Source organism: Serinus canaria, chromosome 1 (genome assembly GCF_022539315.1).
Source record: "Serinus canaria isolate serCan28SL12 chromosome 1, serCan2020, whole genome shotgun sequence".
Lineage (NCBI taxonomy): Eukaryota > Metazoa > Chordata > Aves > Passeriformes > Fringillidae > Serinus > Serinus canaria.
Window position 1 is genome coordinate 114,033,064 of NC_066313.1, and position 18,737 is coordinate 114,051,800.

The window sequence follows — 18,737 nt, forward strand, 5'->3', positions numbered from 1 at the left end:
ACTACTCAGGAGAAAAGGCCCCATTTTGTCTGGGGAGAGCCTTAAAGCTGTTTCCTGAAAACAGTTATTTTTTTAAATGTCCTGTAAATTTCCTTATCTGATCTGTAGAGGACAGACTAAACATGTAAATGAGTTTTAAAAAAGGAGTTTTTAGATCCAGACTTGCACAACCAAACATTTGGGTAAAAAAATTTATTAAACAGATGTTTTTCTTTTCTTTTAAAGAATGATAAAAGAAACCAGTTGGAGGGGAAGCTGCAGGATATCAGGTGTCGGCTGTCGACCCAAAGACAAGAAATTGAAAGTACAAATAAATCCAGAGAACTCAGAATTGCAGAAATCACCCATTTGCAGCAGCAGCTACAGGTGAGAAAATGTTCTCAAGTTTTATTCTTAGTCTTGAATTTTAACCTCTTCAAAACCATCAATATCCTGAGCAAGCTTGAAACGAGCTGTTCCTCACACTTGAGGATAATTTGTCATTCCTGGAAATGAATGTCCTTTAGAGGTGCCTAGGAACTGCTTCCTGCATTGCAGCTGTGTCTGGGTTATCCCTCCATCCCCTGGGATGTGTCTGGGTTATCCCTCCATCCCCTGGGCTCTGTCTGGGGTTATCCCTCCATCCCCTGGGCTGTGTCTGGGGCTATCCCTCCATCCCCTGGGCTCTGTCTGGGGCTTATCCCTCCATCCCCTGGGCTGTGTCTGGGGTTATCCCTCCATCCCCTGGGCTGTGTCTGGGGTTATCCCTCCATCCCCTGGGCTGTGTCTGGGGTTATCCCTCCATCCCCTTGGCTGTGTCTGGGGCTATCCCTCCATCCCCTTGGCTGTGTCTGGGGTTATCCCTCCATCCCCTGGGATGTTTCTGGGGTTATCCCTCCATCCCCTGGGATGTGTCTGGGGTTATCCCTCCATCCCCTGGGCTGTGTCTGGGGCTATCCCTCCATCCCCTGGGATGTTTCTGGGTTATCCCTCCATCCCCTGGGCTGTGTCTGGGTTTATCCCTCCATCCCCTGGGCTCTGTCTGGGTTATCCCTCCATCCCCTGGGCTGTGTCTGGGGTTATCCCTCCATCCCCTGGGCTGTGTCTGGGGCTATCCCTCCATCCCCTGGGCTGTGTCTGGGGTTATCCCTCCATCCCCTGGGCTCCTGCTTCAGGAGCAGGAGATCCTTTGGCTGCAGGTGCTTCTGGGGGCAGAAGGGAATTGTCCTGTGGGAATTCTGCAGAACTGACTGCAGGGAAGTGGTTTGATGGTTCCTTTAATTATAAAAAGTAATGAACTCTGGAGCTCCCAGTGAAACCAGGGAGTTGTTGATCTGAGCCTGGCATTTGCCTTTGCTACTGAAATTCTGAATTGACTAAAATTACTAAAATTCTGGCACGTGAGAGCTGCAGCTGAGGAGGTGTCTGCCTTTAGTGAAAGAATACTCACTGTAGTTTGTGAGGGTTTTTCCATGGGCTCTCGTATTTGATTCAGGAAATCTCTTTCTTAAATACTCCATAGGGTTTGAAATTAATTCTTGGCAGGTCATGGGGGCTCTCAGTGTGTTTATACCACTGCAAAGAATCTGACACCTACAGAGCTGAGGTGTAAAACCTGGCTTAAAACCTAATCCTGCTCTTTTATTATAAAAGTTAGTGATTAAGGTAAAAAGTAATTAGTTATTAAGTTAAAAATAAAATTAATTAAATATAATTTCTTAATTAAATAACTTTTCCTTTAAAGCCTTTATAAAGATAAATACAAAACCATTTTATAACTTATTAATAAAATACTATAAAACTCACAACTTATAAAACTATAATATATGTAAAAAATTATAAACATCTAAGTCCAAACACAAAATACCATCTCAAACACTTTCAATCTCAGCCATAACAAAAACAAACAAAATTAAAATAAACTGACATTTAGTGGTGCCCTGTGTGAGGATTGAAATCACAACCTTCAGATTATGAGACTGATTTTTTGAGGGTCTGTGCTTTTTATAAAAAATTAAATAAATGTATTTAAATTTAAATATTATAATACTTTATAAATATTTTTATTATAAAAATTATAATAAAGTAGTTCCATGCCGGCTTCACCCTGCTTTCCCTGGCAGTTGTTCTGTTGGGTTTTGGGCTCTGGGGTGCTTTGGCAGCAGTAGCTGTGGCTGTGTGGAGATGCCTGCTCTCATTGATCTCCACCACTGAGATTTCCCTTAGTGTCACTTGAGGTGTTTTTATCCCAGTTGTGATCCCAGAAAATGTCACTGCTCAGGAGAAAAGGCCCCATTTTGTCTGGGGAGAGCCTTAAAGCTTTTTCCTGAAAACAGTTATTTTTTCAAATGTCCTGTCAATTTCCCTATCTCATCTGTAGAGGACAGACTAAACATGTAAATGAGTTTTAAAAAGGGAGATTTTCATCCTCTCAACTCTGAAATAGGTTATAAAGTCAGTATTGTCATTGTCTTTGTGGGGTGATGTGTCTTCATTGGAAGTGCTTCAGTTTAATACATCTGACACTTGCTGTGGGATGAGTTAATTGAGAGGAGTAATTATCCTCCAGCCTGTTAATTACTGCCAAGATGCAGTTTCACTGAGCTGGTGGAAGAAGTGGTGTCCCAGTTGGTGCTGGTGCTGAGGAGGTGTGCCAGTTCTGTGGCTCTGTGCTGCTTGCAGGGCTCTCAGCAGCTCCTGCTCCCCAGACCCCTGGGCTGGGCTGCAAACACCTCAGTGCTGCAGGGATTATTTACCTCCTTGCTGAACACTTGGGCTCCCAGGTGATTTGAAGAGAATTTTCCCCTCTCCAAGGGGCAGGAGCTGGGTTTTGATATCCCCTCCATGTGGGACATTGCTCAGCTCTTGGCCATTTCTTGTTGCATGAGTTTCCAGAGCTTGTGGTGCTGTTAATTTCTTTCAGCTGTTTCTTCAGTTTGAGGCAGGGATGTGGAGTCCATGTGGTGGGTGTTCTTGGCTAGATGCTTACTCCATGCTTGTCTGGGCTTTCAGGAAACAGAACTTGACCTTCAGGATGCCTTGGCATCCTCTGTCCTTACACACTCCCCAAACTATTCAGTGCATTGAGTAATCTGGGATGTTTGGAAGTGTTTTGGCCTTTACAGACAAAGCAGCTGATGTTGTGATCACATTCCACCCTCAAATGCTGTCCTGTGGTGCTTTTTGTACTTGGAGAATTTCTGTTCCATGTTGATGTCCATTCTGCTGCTTGGTGGATCCTGCAGCCTTCTCAGAGCCACAGAAACCCAGAGGGGTTGGGTTTGGAAGGACCTTAAAGCTCATCCACCCTGCCATGGGCAGGGAACCTCCCACCAGAGCAGGGCTATATATTGTGTATATTGCTGATTCCCATCTTTCCAGGCAGACACTGGTCCCAGGATGGCAGTCAGGGAGTGTCCTGAGCTGAAGGGACCCCCAGGGATCCCCCAGTGCCACCCCTGCCCTGCCCAGACCCCACCAAGCCCAGCCTGGGCATCCCTGGCAGCGCTGGCCAAAGGCTCCTGGAGCTCTGGCAGCCTCGGGGCCGTGCCCATTCCCTGGGCAGCCTGGGCAGTGCCAGCACCCTCTGGGGAAGAGCCTTGCCCTGCCCTGCAGCCTGAGGTGCCCTGGCCCAGCCCCAGGCGCTCCCTGGTGCTGTCCCTGTCCCAGAGCAGAGCTGGGAGCTGTCCCTGCGCTGCCCCTCGGGAGGAGCTGCAGCCCCGGGGAGCTCTGAGCTCAGGCTGCTCCAGGCTGAGCTGACCAAGGCACCTCGGGGGCCCCTCCAGAGCCTTCCCCAGCCTCCTGTCCCTCCTCTGGACTCTCTCTTGGATCTGTCTGATACTGAGACACCCAGACCTGTCCCAGCACTGGAGGTGAGGCTGCCCCAGGGGAGGGCAGGGTTAGAGTGCCCAGCTTTTGGGATGTCCTGGGGGGCTGGGAGAGCTCTGGCTGTGTCAGGCCCTGCAGCTGTCAGGGACACGGGCAGCTCCTCATAATCTGATCTGTAGCTTATCTGAATTGTGCTGCTTTGCTGCTTGTGAATTCCTAAAGTCCTTGACTGCTGTGTGCTGTCTCAGGGTGTTTTCTGGAACATCAGGAGCTCAGAGGAGGCTGCAGTTGTTGCATAATGCTCAGAGCTGAGCTGGGCACTGCAGGGCCCATCAGGGTCTGGCAGGAGGAAACTGGGACAGCCCAAAGCCATGGCAGTGCAGTCAGTCCTGGCTTTAACCAAAATGAAAACTTTTTGTGCAATTGTGGGATCACAGAAAGGTTTGTGTTGGGAGAGACCTCAAAGCCCACCCAGTGTCACCCCTGCCATGGCAGGGACACCTCCCACTGTCCCAGGCTGCTCCCAGCCCCAGTGTCCAGCCTGGCCTTGGGCACTGCCAGGGATGGGGAGCCCACGACACCCCTGGGGCTCACTCTGGTGTTCAGGGATCACAGGCCATTTATTCTTAGCATTGAGTGATGTTATTTGCAGCCCTCCATGACAAATGGAAGCTGTCAGCTGCTCGATTCCTCAAAAGCCTGCAGTTGCAGAGACCTGCTCAGAGAAGTTCCAGGGTTTGTGGGGAAGATGGGATGTTGATACTCAGGTGCTGTTTCACCTTGTGCTGCTGAAGGTGTTTTGATGACTTGAGCTGGGAGGTCCAGGCTTCAGAAAAGTGTGTGAGGTGGCACTTCATGCTCTGACAAGGGCCAGGGTTCTACAGGAAATACATTCATAGCATCCTCCTGTGGTGGTGTTCCAGGGGTCCCAGGACGAGGGAAGAGATGAGAATCCTGACTCCATGTTTCAGAAGGCTCATTTATTATTTTATGATCTATATTATATTAAAAGAAAATTATACATTAAAACTATACTAAAGAATAGAAGAAAGGATTTCATCAGAAAGCTAGCAAAGGAAAGGAATGGAAAAGAATGATAATAAAATCTTGTGAGTGACCAGAGACTCTGAGCCAGCTGGACTGGGATTGGCCATTAATTAAAAACAACCAATGAGACCAATCCCAGATGCACCTGGTGCATTCCACAGCAGCAGAGAATTACTGGTTTTCTTTTCCTCTGAGGCTTCTCAGCTTCTCAGGAGAAAAGATTCTAATGAAGGATTTTTCATAAAGTGTGTCCATAACATCCTCCAAAAGGAGAGGATCTTGTGCAGGGACCCCTGTAACAGCATTCACAGCCTTCCTGCCACGTGCTGAGTTTGAGATCAAAATCCTCTGCCAAGAGCTCAGCCTGGAGAGGTCAAGGACTCAGGGACTGTCATCCCACAGGGCTTGTGTTTCATGGCTTTTGGCCAGAATATTTTCCTTTAAAAGGAAAGTCTTTATTTTCTCTTCCTGTAAATGTTTGTCTTTCTATTCCTGACCTAAGTTACTAATCATTAACTATTAGTGGAGGGGACAGCCAGGGCAGGCTCAGCTTGGCCAGCAGCAGGAATTTGCCCATGGAAAGGGGGCTCAGGCCTTGGCAGGGGCTGCCCAGGGAGCTCTGCAGTGCCCATCCCTGCAGGTGTCCCCTGGAGGTGGCACTGAGTGCTCTGGGCTGGGCACAAGGTGGCCATGGGGCACAGCTGGCACTGCCTGGGCTGGGAGGGCTTTGCCAGCCCCAGGGATTTGGGAATTCTGTGTTTCATTTATTAAAATCAGAATTAAACATTTTGTAAGTGCTTGTTTGAACATTCCTCAAATTCAGCCGTGTCTCCCTGCCCTCAGTTTTGGGTAATTCCAGGCCAGGTTCAATATTCAGTGAGATTCAGATCCATGCCATGACTGGCAGAGAATGTCTGGGATCTGTGGGGATGTCACACAGACAGTGCTTGGATAAGATCAGTGACACAGAGGGGGGAAACCAGCAATAACACCTCACTCAGTGAGGGAACAGGTGAAGCAGAAATGGAGAGGAGAGGTGTGGTGCCTGCAGTTTCCCTCTCTCACCTTTGTGCCTGCTTCTGTTCTTGTTTTCCCTGCCCGTGTCTGTGCTCCAGGAGTCCCAGCAGATGCTGGGCAGGCTGATTCCAGAGAAGCAGCTGCTCAATGATCAGCTCAAGCAGGTCCAGCAGAACAGTTTGCACAGTGAGTAGATTTTGGGGCATGCCTGAGCTGGGCCAGGACACATTCCCTCGTTGGAGTGTCCCCTGGAATTGCTCTTTGTGTATTGCAAGATGCAGATGGGAAAATGTTGCTTTCTATGACTTAAACTGTTCCACAGAGGAAAATACTGACCTGCCCATGTGTTCCAAACCAGGGGATTCCCTTCTCACCATCAAAAGAGCCTTGGAAGCCAAGGAACTGGCACGGCAGCAGCTCCGGGAGCAGCTGGATGAGGTGGAGAAAGAAACCAGATCTAAACTGCAGGAAATTGATATTTTCAATAATCAGCTGAAGGTAACCCAGGGCTCCTTAAGCCTTTCTGAATGTTCAGTTAATTATTTTCTAACCTGATTGTGGGGGGAAAAAATGAACTGAAATGATTAAGAATGTCAAGTCTGGGGAGCATTCTCAACCTGTCTGTTGAGGATTTGATTTCATTTTTATGTTATTTAAGGAAATGCTGCTCAGCTTTCAAACTCAGGGTTTGACTCAATTTAATCTGCAGAGTCTCTTCAGGAGGAGATTTGAGCCCTGATTCCAAGTCTATGATTGCCAAAATGAAATTACCAATTTCTGTGCTTTTCATCCAGGAAGGGCAGGCCAAGGTCAGCAAATCTGCTGGAATCAGGAGTTCAAATTGAAATCCTGAATAAAAGAGACTTGATTTTCTGCTGCCACCCAGAACTGTTATCTGCTGTCTGTGTGCTCCTGCTTGTCCCTGAGTGTAGCTGCCTGTGCTTTGTGGTTCCATGTTTTGCTGCTGCTTTAACAGTCTTTGTTCAAACTATGATTATTTATTTTTTTGTGTATCTCTGCACTGGCAATGTCAGGGTTCTGCAGAGAGAAGTTGGAAATCAGTCTGTAGTTACAAACTTTTAATAGCATTCCTTTTTCATAAAATATTCCAATGTTCCAGTCCTTTGTCTGCTAATTCCACTGGTGGGTTCTCCTGAAAGCTGACCAAAAATGCTCAATTTCCTGCAAGATATCACAAATTGTATTACAGGTATTTAGCAGGAAAATCACTGTGCCAGAGACATGAATGGAGTTGTGAAAGTTTATCAACTGGCATTAAATCAAACAGTTTAGGATTGAAGGTGGGGTTGAATTTAAGAAATAAATAGCTTGGTTCAATTTGAGTTATTAATAATATAGGAAAAATTCAAAGTGAGCCCTTGTTTTAAGGCTCATTTGAAGATGACTCTCCCAGTCTGAGACAGGGAGGATGGAAGGGGAGAATCTCTTCAGAGTCAGACACAGGACAAACAAAATGGGCACAATTTATATTTCAAAGAAAATAGAATGGTCTAGTCCTTGCTTAATTAGTCCTTGAGCTTTAAACCTCACTTAGTTTTTCTTCATATATGGTTTTTGGATACATCTTAGCGTGTTGTGCTTCTTGGGTATTTTTTTTAATGGAGTCCTTTAAAACTGATAAATTGAACCAAAGGATATTCATTCTAAAATTAGTGCCTGTGTTTGGTTTGATCATAAATTACCTAAACATAAATGGGAAAGGGGTGAACAGTCTTGGTATTGTGACAGCAGCAAAAAAAACCACCCCAAACCAACAAACCAGTCCCCCAAAACTCAATCTTTTAAATACTGAAGGATTGCACTCCCAGATAACCAGCTGACAATAATTAGAAATGGAAGCTGCCCATTCAGCACAGGTTTATCAGCACGTGCCAGGAATCCAGGAATGCCTTGAGCAAAGGTAAATGGTTGTGCACTTTAACAGGAAAAGTGCTTTCAGTCCATTGATAAGGAGACACTTTGGGAAGGCAGAAGGTCTCCTCTGGCCTGAGGAGATTGTGGGACTCACCTGCCAGGAGGAGCTGTCTGTGGGGATTTCTGCCTTGCTGAGTTGAGGAGGGGCAGTCACAGAATCCCAGAATTGTCAGGGTGGGAAGGGACCTTCAGGATCACCCAGTGCCACCCCAGCATCACCCCAAACCCTGTCCCCAGGGGCCACGTCCAGACTCCTCTGGGACACCTGCAGGGATGGGCACTGCAGAGCTCCCTGGGCAGCCCCTGCCAAGGCCTGAGCCCCCTTTCCATGGGCAAATTCCTGCTGCTGGCCAAGCTGAGCCTGCCCTGGCCCAGCCTGAGGCCGTTCCCTCTGCTCCTGTCCCTGTGCCCTGGGAGCAGAGCCCGACCCCCCCGGCTGTCCCCTCCTGGCAGGGACTTGTGCAGAGCCACAAGGGCCCCCTGAGCCTCCTTTGCTCCAGGCTCAGCCCCTGCCCAGCTCCCTCAGGAATTCTCCAGCCCCTGCCCAGCTCCCTCAGGAATTCTCCAGCCCCTGCCCAGCTCCCTCAGGAATTCTCCAGCCCCTCCCCAGCTCCCTCAGGAATTCTCCAGCCCCTTCCCAGCTCCCTCAGGAATTCTCCAGCCCCTCCCCAGCTCCCTCAGGAATTCTCCAGCCCCTTCCCAGCTCCCTCAGGAATTCTCCAGCCCCTTCCCAGCTCCATTCCCTGCCCTGGACACGCTCCAGCCCTGGCTGTACTATGGAACTGAGCAGTGGGTGCTGAATTCAGAGACTTCTCCCTTTTGTAGTTTCTCAAGATGTGCAAGGCATATTTTGGGGGGCCTGGAGGATTTTATAACAGAATTTAAACCCTAAAAAGGCACATAGATTTTTGTGGGCTCAGCATGGAAAGGATAGAGAAAGCACTCAGAAGCTGCTGAGTGCAGCAGTGATTCCATGGCTGTTGTTCTTCATGGAACTGTGGAATGTCCTGAGCTGAAGGGACCCACAGGATCTCCCAGTGCCACCCCTGCCCTGCCCAGACCCCACCAAGCCCAGCCTGGGCATCCCTGGCAGCGCTGGCCAAAGGCTCCTGGAGCTCTGGCAGCCTCGGGGCTGTGCCCATTCCCTGGGCAGCCTGGGCAGTGCCAGCACCCTGGAATTTTGTGCCCAAGGCCAGTGAAGGCTCTCCTGGAATCCTGGATTTACTGGGATTTGAGTGAAGTGGAAGTTCTCCACCCACAGAGAACACACTTAGGTGATCACACCACTCCAAACCAGGTCCTTATGAACTCCCATAATATATAGCACATATATCACATATATCACATGACAGCACATGATATCTCATATCAGTGGTCACACCACTCCAGACCAGGTCATTATGAACTGCCATAATTTTCACATACAGTTACCTAAAAAATCACAAATCTGTAACAACTGTTAGGAACCACCACTGGAAAAGTGACTGACATTGGCAATAGGTAGAAATTGGCTTGTAAATAATACCAAATTAATAATTTCCTTAAATAGCAGAAGAACATGTTGAGTTCTCAGTTCCTGTGTCCTGTGGTGCCATCTGTGTGATTATCCATTATCCAGGCAGCTGGATAATGCTCACAATAAATGGGAAATTTTTCAAATTATGTCTCAACAATTCCACCACATCTGAACTCTAAATATGATAAAGGTTTCTTGTAAATTAAGGGATAATAGGTCAAGATGAGAGAGGTGGAACTCTTCCTTTTAAAAATACATTTTTATCAAACAAATAAATTACAAGCTCTGGATTTAATCAAGGTAATTTAGTTTACTAAGCAACTTTTCCAAACCCCAGCAGTTTACAGGATGCTCTGGATTTGTCTCCATGTTTTTATGTTCTGTAATAAGTGGATGCTTCATACAAGTGTTAAATTACATCATCTTTGCTGTGTGTCTTAATACCACAGGAGTGGTTAGGGAGATAAATATTTTTTCTGCTGAATCTTTTTGTCATCCCTCCAAAACAACTGACCTCAGTCCCTTCTGATGAGTCCTTTGGAGTGGGAAATATTCATAGAATCTGGTGCATTTCCACCAACAGCTTTCAGCCTTGCAAAATGTTATTAACATTTCAGATCAGGACATTTGAATTGTGGGATTGGATATGTTGAGGTAGAGCCACTTGGTTTCAGGAGATTGCTGGAGCTTGTTTGGCTGCTCAGGTGTCCTTTCAAAGGGGATTTGGGGCAGTTTATGATACAAGATAATGTATCAAATCCTCTGATGGATTGGGCTGGTTTTGGCTATAAAGTGACTGAGTTTGTTACAAGGTTGAAAGTTTGGCCCCTTCTTTGTGTCTTAGGGCTGAAGGAGTGAAACTTCTGTGCTTCTTAAAGATCTCAGCCTAGAGATGTAATATTTGCTCTTGATGCAGGTATCAATGAAATGGAGCTGGTCACTTGTTTCTTTTAGGATCATGGAATGCTCTGGGTTGGAAGGACCCTAAATCCCACCCAGTGCCACCCCTGCCATGGCAGGGACACCTCCCACTGTGCCAGGCTGCTCCAGCCCCAGTGTCCAGCCTGGCCTTGGGCACTGCCAGGGATCCAGGGGCAGCCCCAGCTGCTCTGGGCACCCTGGGCCAGGGCCTGCTCACCCTCAGGATACAGAATTCCTCCCCAACATCCCTGGATCAAAACTGACCCTCCCAGCTCCAAGCACCTAATGCCCATTTCCTATAAGGTGGAAGAATCCAGAATTTCTTGCTGCTGCTCCTGCCCCAAAGCACACAAGGGCTGAGTTCACGTTTGTGAAATGGTTGTGCTGAGAATTCTTTCCCAGTGCCTGGCAAAAGCAGTGGCCCCCAGTGGGCTGAGCTGTCCCAGTCTGTCCGTGTGTCCTGTGGCTGTCAGTGCCTGTGTGTCAGTGTCAGCAGGGCACTCCTGCTCCCAACCCTCTTTACATCTCAGCATTTCTTTCTTCCAGTCAGTGGCAGTGGAAGAGGCAATGCTGCAGTGCCTGGCTCTCCTCCTGGGCTGCATCCAGCACTTACACTCCTTCCCAAAGGTCTCCATGGCCTGCTCAGGCAGGACCCAGCTCTCTCTGAGCCTCCTCCAGTTATGTGCTTCACTTTCCCTAAGCAGATGAGTGTGCAGTGTTTGCCAAGGGGTGCCAGCACCAAAACAAAACCAGAGAGAAGAGTTTAGCATTAGATTTTTATCTAATCCTTTTTATCTAATCCTTTTGTGAGGAGTGTGCTTTGAATTGCAACCTGGGCACAGTTCTAGTGAGTTGGTTTTGTCTTTTGCTTATCTGGAACTTCAAGAGTTTAAGTGAATTGCCTGTTTTGGTCATGGTTTTCAGAATTTTTAAAAAGCAAACACTTGGATGGGAAGTGTCCCTACACATGACTGTAATCTGTGATTCCAGGTAGGAGAGGGGTGGCAGCTCCCTTCCTTTGCCCAGTCTCCCCCAGGATGGGGTGAAGGGGAATTGTCTGCCAAGGCCAAAGCAGAGGCTTTGGGAACTGGGGAAGGGGCAGGGAAGGGCTGCTCTGGAAAAGCTTCAGGGAGCTCAGAACTGCAGGGTCCTTTCCTCTGGGAGCAAATGCTCTGCTCTTCTCAGGGGAGAAGATCTGATGGAAACCTTGGATTGCAATCCCTGAACATCCCCAGTCCTGTTGTCTTCCTGTCAAAAAGGCACAGTCTGGGCCAAAACAACTCCACTTCTTCCCTGAAGGTTTCTGTAGCAAATGGCTGTATGTGGTGAATATTGAAATGCTGCAATTCCCAGTCAGTAATATGAATGTGGCTGTTGTAACACCTCAAATCCTCCTTGTTGCTCTCTTTGGATTTAAATGCCAGGGTAACAATTGTTCTGCTTTTAAGGTAAGGCATTCCTGATCCAGGAATGAGCAAAGCCTTGTGGGGCCCTTGGAATTCAGCCCAGGAGGGGCAATGTCCAGCTGGGAGCTGTGTCTGTGCAGGGTGGGTTGGAGTGTGCTCAGCATCCAGCTGGAAGTGTCCTGGCTGTTGAGGTGTTAGCAGAGTTTTGTCCAGCTGGTTTCCAGTAGAGCTGTGGGAGATGCTGGCTCTTCCTCCCCCATCCTCCCAGCTGGCAAAGCAACATTGCCCAGCACATCTTTGTTTCCTCCTGGCTGACCCAAAAAGGATGAGCATGGGATTTCTCCATCACCAAAAATGCTCCATCCAGTGCCAGCACTATAAACTAGGTTTGGTTTTCTTTACACACACTCCTGTCACAGAAAATCCTTTCACAGAACACTGACCCAACACATCAGCTTGGCTGGGAGGGAATAGTGTGTTAAAATGTCTGTGGAAAACTGAAATGATGCTTCAAATGTCTCTTTAATTCCATCTTCCCTGGGAACTGATTCTCTCTTTAATGATGCTGAGCTCAGTTTTCACTGAACTAAAACTCAGGAGCACTAATGAAATAAAACTGAGACCTGGGCCCCAAGGATCAGCTTCCCTTTTGAAGCTTTCACCCCTCTATCCAGTGGGTTTGAATCACTTCCATTTCTTTTTTTCTTTCTTATGCAAGTTTCTCATTTGGGTCAGTGCATGAGGAATGAAAACTTCCTGTGGTTTGTAGATTGTGAATTTCTGAAAAACCATCCAAACACTTCCAGGATTAACTGTTTCAGTCTCACCTGTACCATATGTTCATGATAAGATACCAGTTCTTAAAGTGAACTATTTTCAGTGAAAATCCTCAGTGGTCATAGGTAAATTTACCTTTTTTCTACTGTAATGCTGAGGTGTTCAGATGAAAATTCCAAGTCTTGCAAAGAAATTCCAGATAAAGGTTGGATTGGTGTTAGTAGGTGTTAATGCAGAGAAATCTTGAGGAAAATATTATGGTATTATCACTATTATTTATATTCTAATTTTTCCAGGCAATTGAAGAAAAACTGACTTATGTATGATTGGTGTCTGTACCATGACTCATCCCAAAGACATTCCTTAAGGATTTCAGTCTCCTGTGCATAAACCAGCCCTGAAGGTTCTTTAGTAAATCAGCATTCATTGGCAAATGAAACTGCTGAAGAGTTGCTGTTGTGAGAGCTCAAAGGGCAGATTTATGTATGGAATTCAAGAAATGGATTCCATAAACCAACAAACCAAATGAAACAGAAGTGGCTGTTCAGATTAAGCTTTGCCCATTTTTCAGAGTCACATTCAAAAGCTTTCTGGTTTCCTAATCCTTTAATGGATAAAAATGGGAAAACAGTAGGTGGTTTATAGACCCTGGGAATGAACCTGAAATATCTGCATTTGGCAGGAGTGTGACTTTGAGAGATCCCCAGCCACTGCCAGGTGTTGTCCCCTCACAGGGAACTCTTTGGGGCCATCAGTTCTGATTCACAGAGTGGATTTTCACACCTGTTTGTCCTTTTTTTACTCCAGGAGCTGAGAGAAATCCATAACAAACAGCAGCTCCAGAAGCAGAAGAGCTTGGAAGCTGAGAGGTTGAAACAGAAGGAACAGGAAAGGAAGACAGTGGAGCTGGAAAAGCAAAAAGAAGCTCAAAGGTAACAAACTGCTTTAATGGAGCCCCAAATGTAACACCTCCCCTGGCATCTCCTGGAAAATATTCCTGCCTGCCCAAAACTTCAGGGATGCAGATGAGGTTTGTGTCCTCTAATGTTGGGAAGTGGATTGGTTGGCCAGCAGCAGGAATTTGCCCATGGAAAGGGGGCTCAGGCCTTGGCAGGGGCTGCCCAGGGAGCTCTGCAGTGCCCATCCCTGCAGGTGTCCCCTGGAGGTGGCACTGAGTGCTCTGGGCTGGGCACAAGGTGGCCATGGGGCACAGCTGGCACTGCCTGGGCTGGGAGGGCTTTGCCAGCCCAGGGATTTGGGGGTTCCATGAATTAGGTTTTCCCTCCCACTGTTTTTGATCAGGAATTGAATTGTCCTTGGACAGGGTCTGTTCTTTGCAGCACACCCAGAGTGGGAGGAGCAGCTGCTTCTCAGGCATTTGGCTCTGAAGGCATTCCAGGGCTGGAATAGGCCATGGAACAGACTGGAGCACACTGGGCATCCTTCAGATCTTCACAGCTGTCTTTACTGGGGCAAATTATTTCCAGCAGAGAATAATTATTCATTTCTTGGTGTCTTGTCCTGTGGTGGAGGGGAAGGACTTGTTAACTCTGGCATTTGGGAATGGGAAATATTCCCAATAATTCTCTGCAGCGCTGTGTAAAACTTGCAAATACTTCTCCTCCTTGCCCCTCAGCATGAGGATAAGGGTGGCCCCATGTTCTGATTCCTGCTTTTCTCTTTCTGATTTGCCTGTTTGGAGTCTTACCTTGGGTTGGACCCTCAAGGTGCCTTCCAGCCCAAACCATTCCCTGAGTCTGTGGGTTCTGGGAATCATTCCCAGTGGGAGGAGATGCTGGGGAGTGATAAGTCACCAAAGTAAAGTTAGGGCATAGAAAAGCCCTCCAGAGGGCTTTGGTACTTGGTACTGGAGATGACCCAAAAGCTTGGTACTGGAGATGACCCAAAAGCTTGGGTGGCTTTGGTTTGAGTGGCTCTGTTGTCCCCACTGTCCCCAAGGCGGATCCAGGACCGGGACAAACCGCGGGGACAGCCAGAGGAGGAGGCACAGTGGCAAAAAAAAATCCAGGAAGATGACAAGCAAAAAAGGGAAGAGCTACCCAAGAAGAAGGACAGTGAGGATAAGGGCAAACAGGAGATGCAGGAGAAGCTGAGTAAACTCTTCCAGCCCCACCAGGAGCCCAGCAAGCCCGGCCAGGCCCCGTGGTCCAACGCAGGTAGGGTCCAGCAGCAGGGAGAGCTCTGGGACAGCTCAGGTCTCTTCCCTCTTCCCATTCCACATGGAACAGGGTGGTGGTCAGGGCTGGATTGGGAGTCTTGTTAAAGGAAATCATGCATGGATTGAGCTGCAGGCTCCAGAAATGGTTCTGTTAGGCATCCCTGCTCTTCCCCAGAGGCTGGTGTTGAGCAGAGGGGAAAGCACAGCTCTGAGGCTGCAGGGCAAGGGAAGGGAAGGGAAGGGGGATCTCAGCTGCCAGGGGCTGGGTGCAAGATGTCAAAAGTATTTCTGCAGTTTTTATTTTGCTGTGGGATACATGCCTTGGGATTTTTCAGAGTAGGAACAATATGTTCTTTAGTCACCCTTTTCCTTTCCTGCCTTCCTTTGTTCACTGGACCAATCACCTGAAATCAAAGGTTTATTCCCCTTTTCTGCTCTCCACACATTCACTTTCAGCTGAGAGCTTTTTTCCCTGCATTGTTTCCTGATTTTTGCCTGTAGTGGGAATCCTGCTTCCCTTTTAGGTGGCTTGGATACACACGAGAACTGTTTGGGAATGTAAAACTGGTTTAAATATTTGTCCAAAGGATTGCATCACTTTTAGAACTAATTTCTGCCCAGAGCAGCTGTGGACTTCCAGTTCCAGGCAGTGCCCAAGGCCAGGCTTGACACTGGGGCTGGAGCAGCCTGGCACAGTGGGAGGTGTCCCTGCCATGGCAGGGCTGGCACTGGGTGGGATTTCAGGTCCTCCCTGCCCAAGCCATTCTGTGTTTCTAAGATTTTCCCTGTTTTTAGAGGAGAAAATAATAAGAAAATTGGTTTTAAATACTCAATTTTTATATTTCCCTTGTGTAAAAAGGGGATAAGTTGTTCTGCAGACCCTGCAGGTTTGGTGACTCTTGTCTCCATTTCCACCCCATTTTCCAAGTGTTTAAAAATCAGGTGGTTTGATTTCTTCTCTCTGTATCTGTGTGTTTCCTTTGCTCAGAGAAAGCTCCTCTAACCATTTCTGCTCAGGAGGATGTAAAAATAGTGTATTATAGAGCTCTGTATCCTTTTGAATCCAGAAGCCACGACGAGATCACCATCCAGCCTGGAGACATTGTCATGGTAAGCAGGGACTGGGATATTCCTTGGGAGAAGCCTTCAGCTTCTGCCAGGGCTGCCTTCAGTTTTCTGTGGCAAGAAAGGAAACTGCAAATCCCAAAAATCTGGTTGCAGGTGTGCTGGTAGAGAATAATTTCCAATTTTTCAGGGATTTGGTCAGTGGGTTGTGTTGAATTCTGAAGCAAGGTTTGCTTTTGTCTCTCCAGGTTTTAATTCCCTGGTTCATGGCTGCAGGGATTAAATGGAAATTAATACTAATTAATCATTAGTATGTTCTTAACATGCAGAATGAAAATTCCTGGGGGAAATCTTAAATATTGTTCACTGGGGGAAGTGTATTCCCAACAGTGTTCTACCCAACCAAATTGATTTTAAGAGCTTTTACATTTCGAATTTGGATTTTGGAAAAAACGCTTTGTAGAGTCCTCTAAATTGTAATTATCATTATTTAAAAAACCTGTTCTGGGAAATGGAACCTCTTGGGCTTGGTTTGGCTTTTTACTTCTTGGGTGTTTGTGGCCTTGGGATGGGTTCTTGGAAAATCCAAAGTGAATCCTGGCCTGGTATCACTGCTGAGGACTGAGTGAGGATACAACAGGTTGGAAAGCTGCAGGAAATGGGGCTGGAGAGGAGACTGGAGCTGCTGGGCAGTGCCAGGATGCCTTGTTTTCCTGGGAAATAGGGGGTAGCCTGGATTTACAGGGCATTCTGTGGGCAAGAGTGATCACTGTTAGGGAGACTTGCTGGGAAAATAACAATTTTCCTAAAAGTTGTGATTTTAAGAAGCATTTTGCACATTTTTAAATAGAGATTTGCAGAGAAAATAACATTTTTCCTCAAAACGTGGTTCTAGGCAGTTCTGCACATATTTATCCCCGTTCTTGAAGGGAAAATAACATTTTCCCTCAAATGTTTGGTTCTAAGGAGCACTGAAATCATTTTTAAAGAGAGATTTGCAGGGAAATAACATTTTCCCCAAAATACACAATTCTAAAGAGCACTGAAGTAATTTTAAAAGAGAGATTTGCAGGGAAATAAGATTTTCCCCAGAATCTGTGATTCTAAGGAGCCCCACACCTATTTCAAATAGAGACTTTGAGACCATCTCAGTCTTGTTGTCTGTGGCTTATGGACTCAGTGTTAACCCCTTCAGCCCCAGCAGGGTCACTCCTCTCTGTTCCTTTTGGAAGTGGTTTTGGCCAGAGTCACAGCAGGTTCCTGGGGGCTCTGCTGCCCTGCAGGGAGGTGGAAGGGCTGCTCTGGGCAGTGCTCAGTGCTGAGCTGTGCTCTAACCATGCCTTGCTTTGCATCCCTGCTTCCCCTGGAGGTGAGAAGGGAGTGGGTAAGTGCTGCCAGGGGGCTCCTCAGGGGCTCCACTGACCCCAACAGAGCTGCTTCCCCTGCACTTCCTTGGCTTTGAGCCCACCAGGGGTCAAATGAACACAGCCCAGTGTTAATGTGACCCCTGGTTTGTGGTAACAAACCCTTATCAAAAGTACTTCAGACACCCTGGAGCAGGGTGGGCTTTTGGTGCTGCCTTTGGCTCCTCCCTCAGCCCTCCCTGGGTTCTTCCTGGGCTTCCAAAGGTGCCCGTGGTGCCTTTCCTTGCACAACAGCAATTTGCAGGCTCAGGGTGGAGGGGAGGCTGCCTGGTGGCATCAGTGCAGCTGCACTGGGAGCTCCCTGTGCCACCAAATCCCTGCTCCTTGGAAAACTGCCCTCACACAAATGGAGATCTCCCACATGGTGGGACTCAAATCCTGACCCATGCTGGAGCAGGCACGAGGTGCCACCAGAGCCCAGGGCTGGATCCCAGGGCTGGGCTGGGATTGCTGGGCTGGGATTGCTGGGCTGGGATTGCTGGGCTGGGATTGCTGGGCTGGGATTGCTGGGCTGGGATTCCTGGGCTGGGATTCCTGGCTTGGAATTCCTGGGCTGGGATTGCTGGGCTGGGATTGCTGGGCTGGGATTGCTGGGCTGGGATTCCTGGGCTGGGATTGCTGGGCTGGGATTGCTGGGCTGGGATTCCTGGGCTGGGATTCCTGGCTTGGAATTCCTGGGCTGGGATTGCTGGGCTGGGATTTGATCCTGCCTGGAATCCTGGCTGGAATGGGGTTGCAGAGCTCCTTCTGTCACAGGAGCTGGGCCTTTCCCAGAGCCTGGGAATGATCTTTCCAAGAGGGTAAAGCCCAGCCCTGAGCCCTGGCTGAGGGCACCAGGGAGGAGGAGGATTTACCCAGGAAGGAAAAGGCTTTGCCAGTCTGGAGAGGGCTCTGCTCTGTCTGACTGCTGGGAAAAGCCTGTGGCACTCTGGATCCATGGATTCCACAATTGCTCTGGCTTTTTAATTCTCTTATCCTTTCAATTACTTTAAATTTCTTCCACTGTAAGTTAGGATTAACTTTAATCCTGGCTGTGGCCCAACCAAGTTTTTGTTTGGGAACAGATATTCTTCCCTGAAAAGTCTGCAATGGATTCTAATGACAGTTTCTCATCAGTTTTCTTAGTTATTGATTGTTGGAGTTGGAGTCCAACAATCCGTCTTCTTTGTGATCCACAGAATTAAGTAGTTGTCAGCTGTGGCTCTGAAGTACAGCTGAATAAATAAAAACAACCTCCCACACACTGTCATTCACTATTCAGGTGTGCATTTAAAGTCTGGTTGTATTTTGGAAAAAGAAAATCTGGGATTGTTGTGGGATTTGTGGGTGGTAGGTATAAAAATTAAAGAAAATTGAAACAAAATAGCTTTAAAAATTCAAAGGAATTTATTTAAAATTTCAGCACAGTACTGCAAACCAGATGTAAATTGTATTTTAGATGAAGAAGAAACCAGAGGTGATATGAATTAGGAAGTTTAAATTATCCTTCAAAGTGCCTTTTCATGAGTGTGCATAGAGAGCCTAATTGGGTTGAATAAACAGAGATCTGTATCCTCCCAGGAGTTTCAGAATTACTGCAGATTCCAGCCCTCTCCTGCAGAGCCATTCACTGCCTGGCTCTAAAACCTTTGGTTGGTTTTGTT

The 18,737-nt window shown here is 47.4% G+C and overlaps 1 protein-coding gene across 4 annotated transcripts in view; it reads left to right on the plus strand.

Annotated features, from left to right (window-relative positions):
* The window catches only part of ITSN1 (intersectin 1), a 111,383-nt gene that overhangs the window by 49,228 nt on the left and 43,418 nt on the right, over positions 1–18,737 (plus strand). For all 4 annotated transcript variants that reach the window (XM_050970700.1, XM_050970730.1, XM_050970771.1 and 1 more), the window contains 6 exons: positions 226–366; positions 5,970–6,057; positions 6,230–6,369; positions 13,234–13,358; positions 14,386–14,603; positions 15,594–15,715. In XM_050970700.1, coding sequence (XP_050826657.1) covers positions 226–366; positions 5,970–6,057; positions 6,230–6,369; positions 13,234–13,358; positions 14,386–14,603; positions 15,594–15,715 — 834 coding nt within the window. The remainder of the gene's footprint in view (positions 1–225; positions 367–5,969; positions 6,058–6,229; positions 6,370–13,233; positions 13,359–14,385; positions 14,604–15,593; positions 15,716–18,737) is intronic.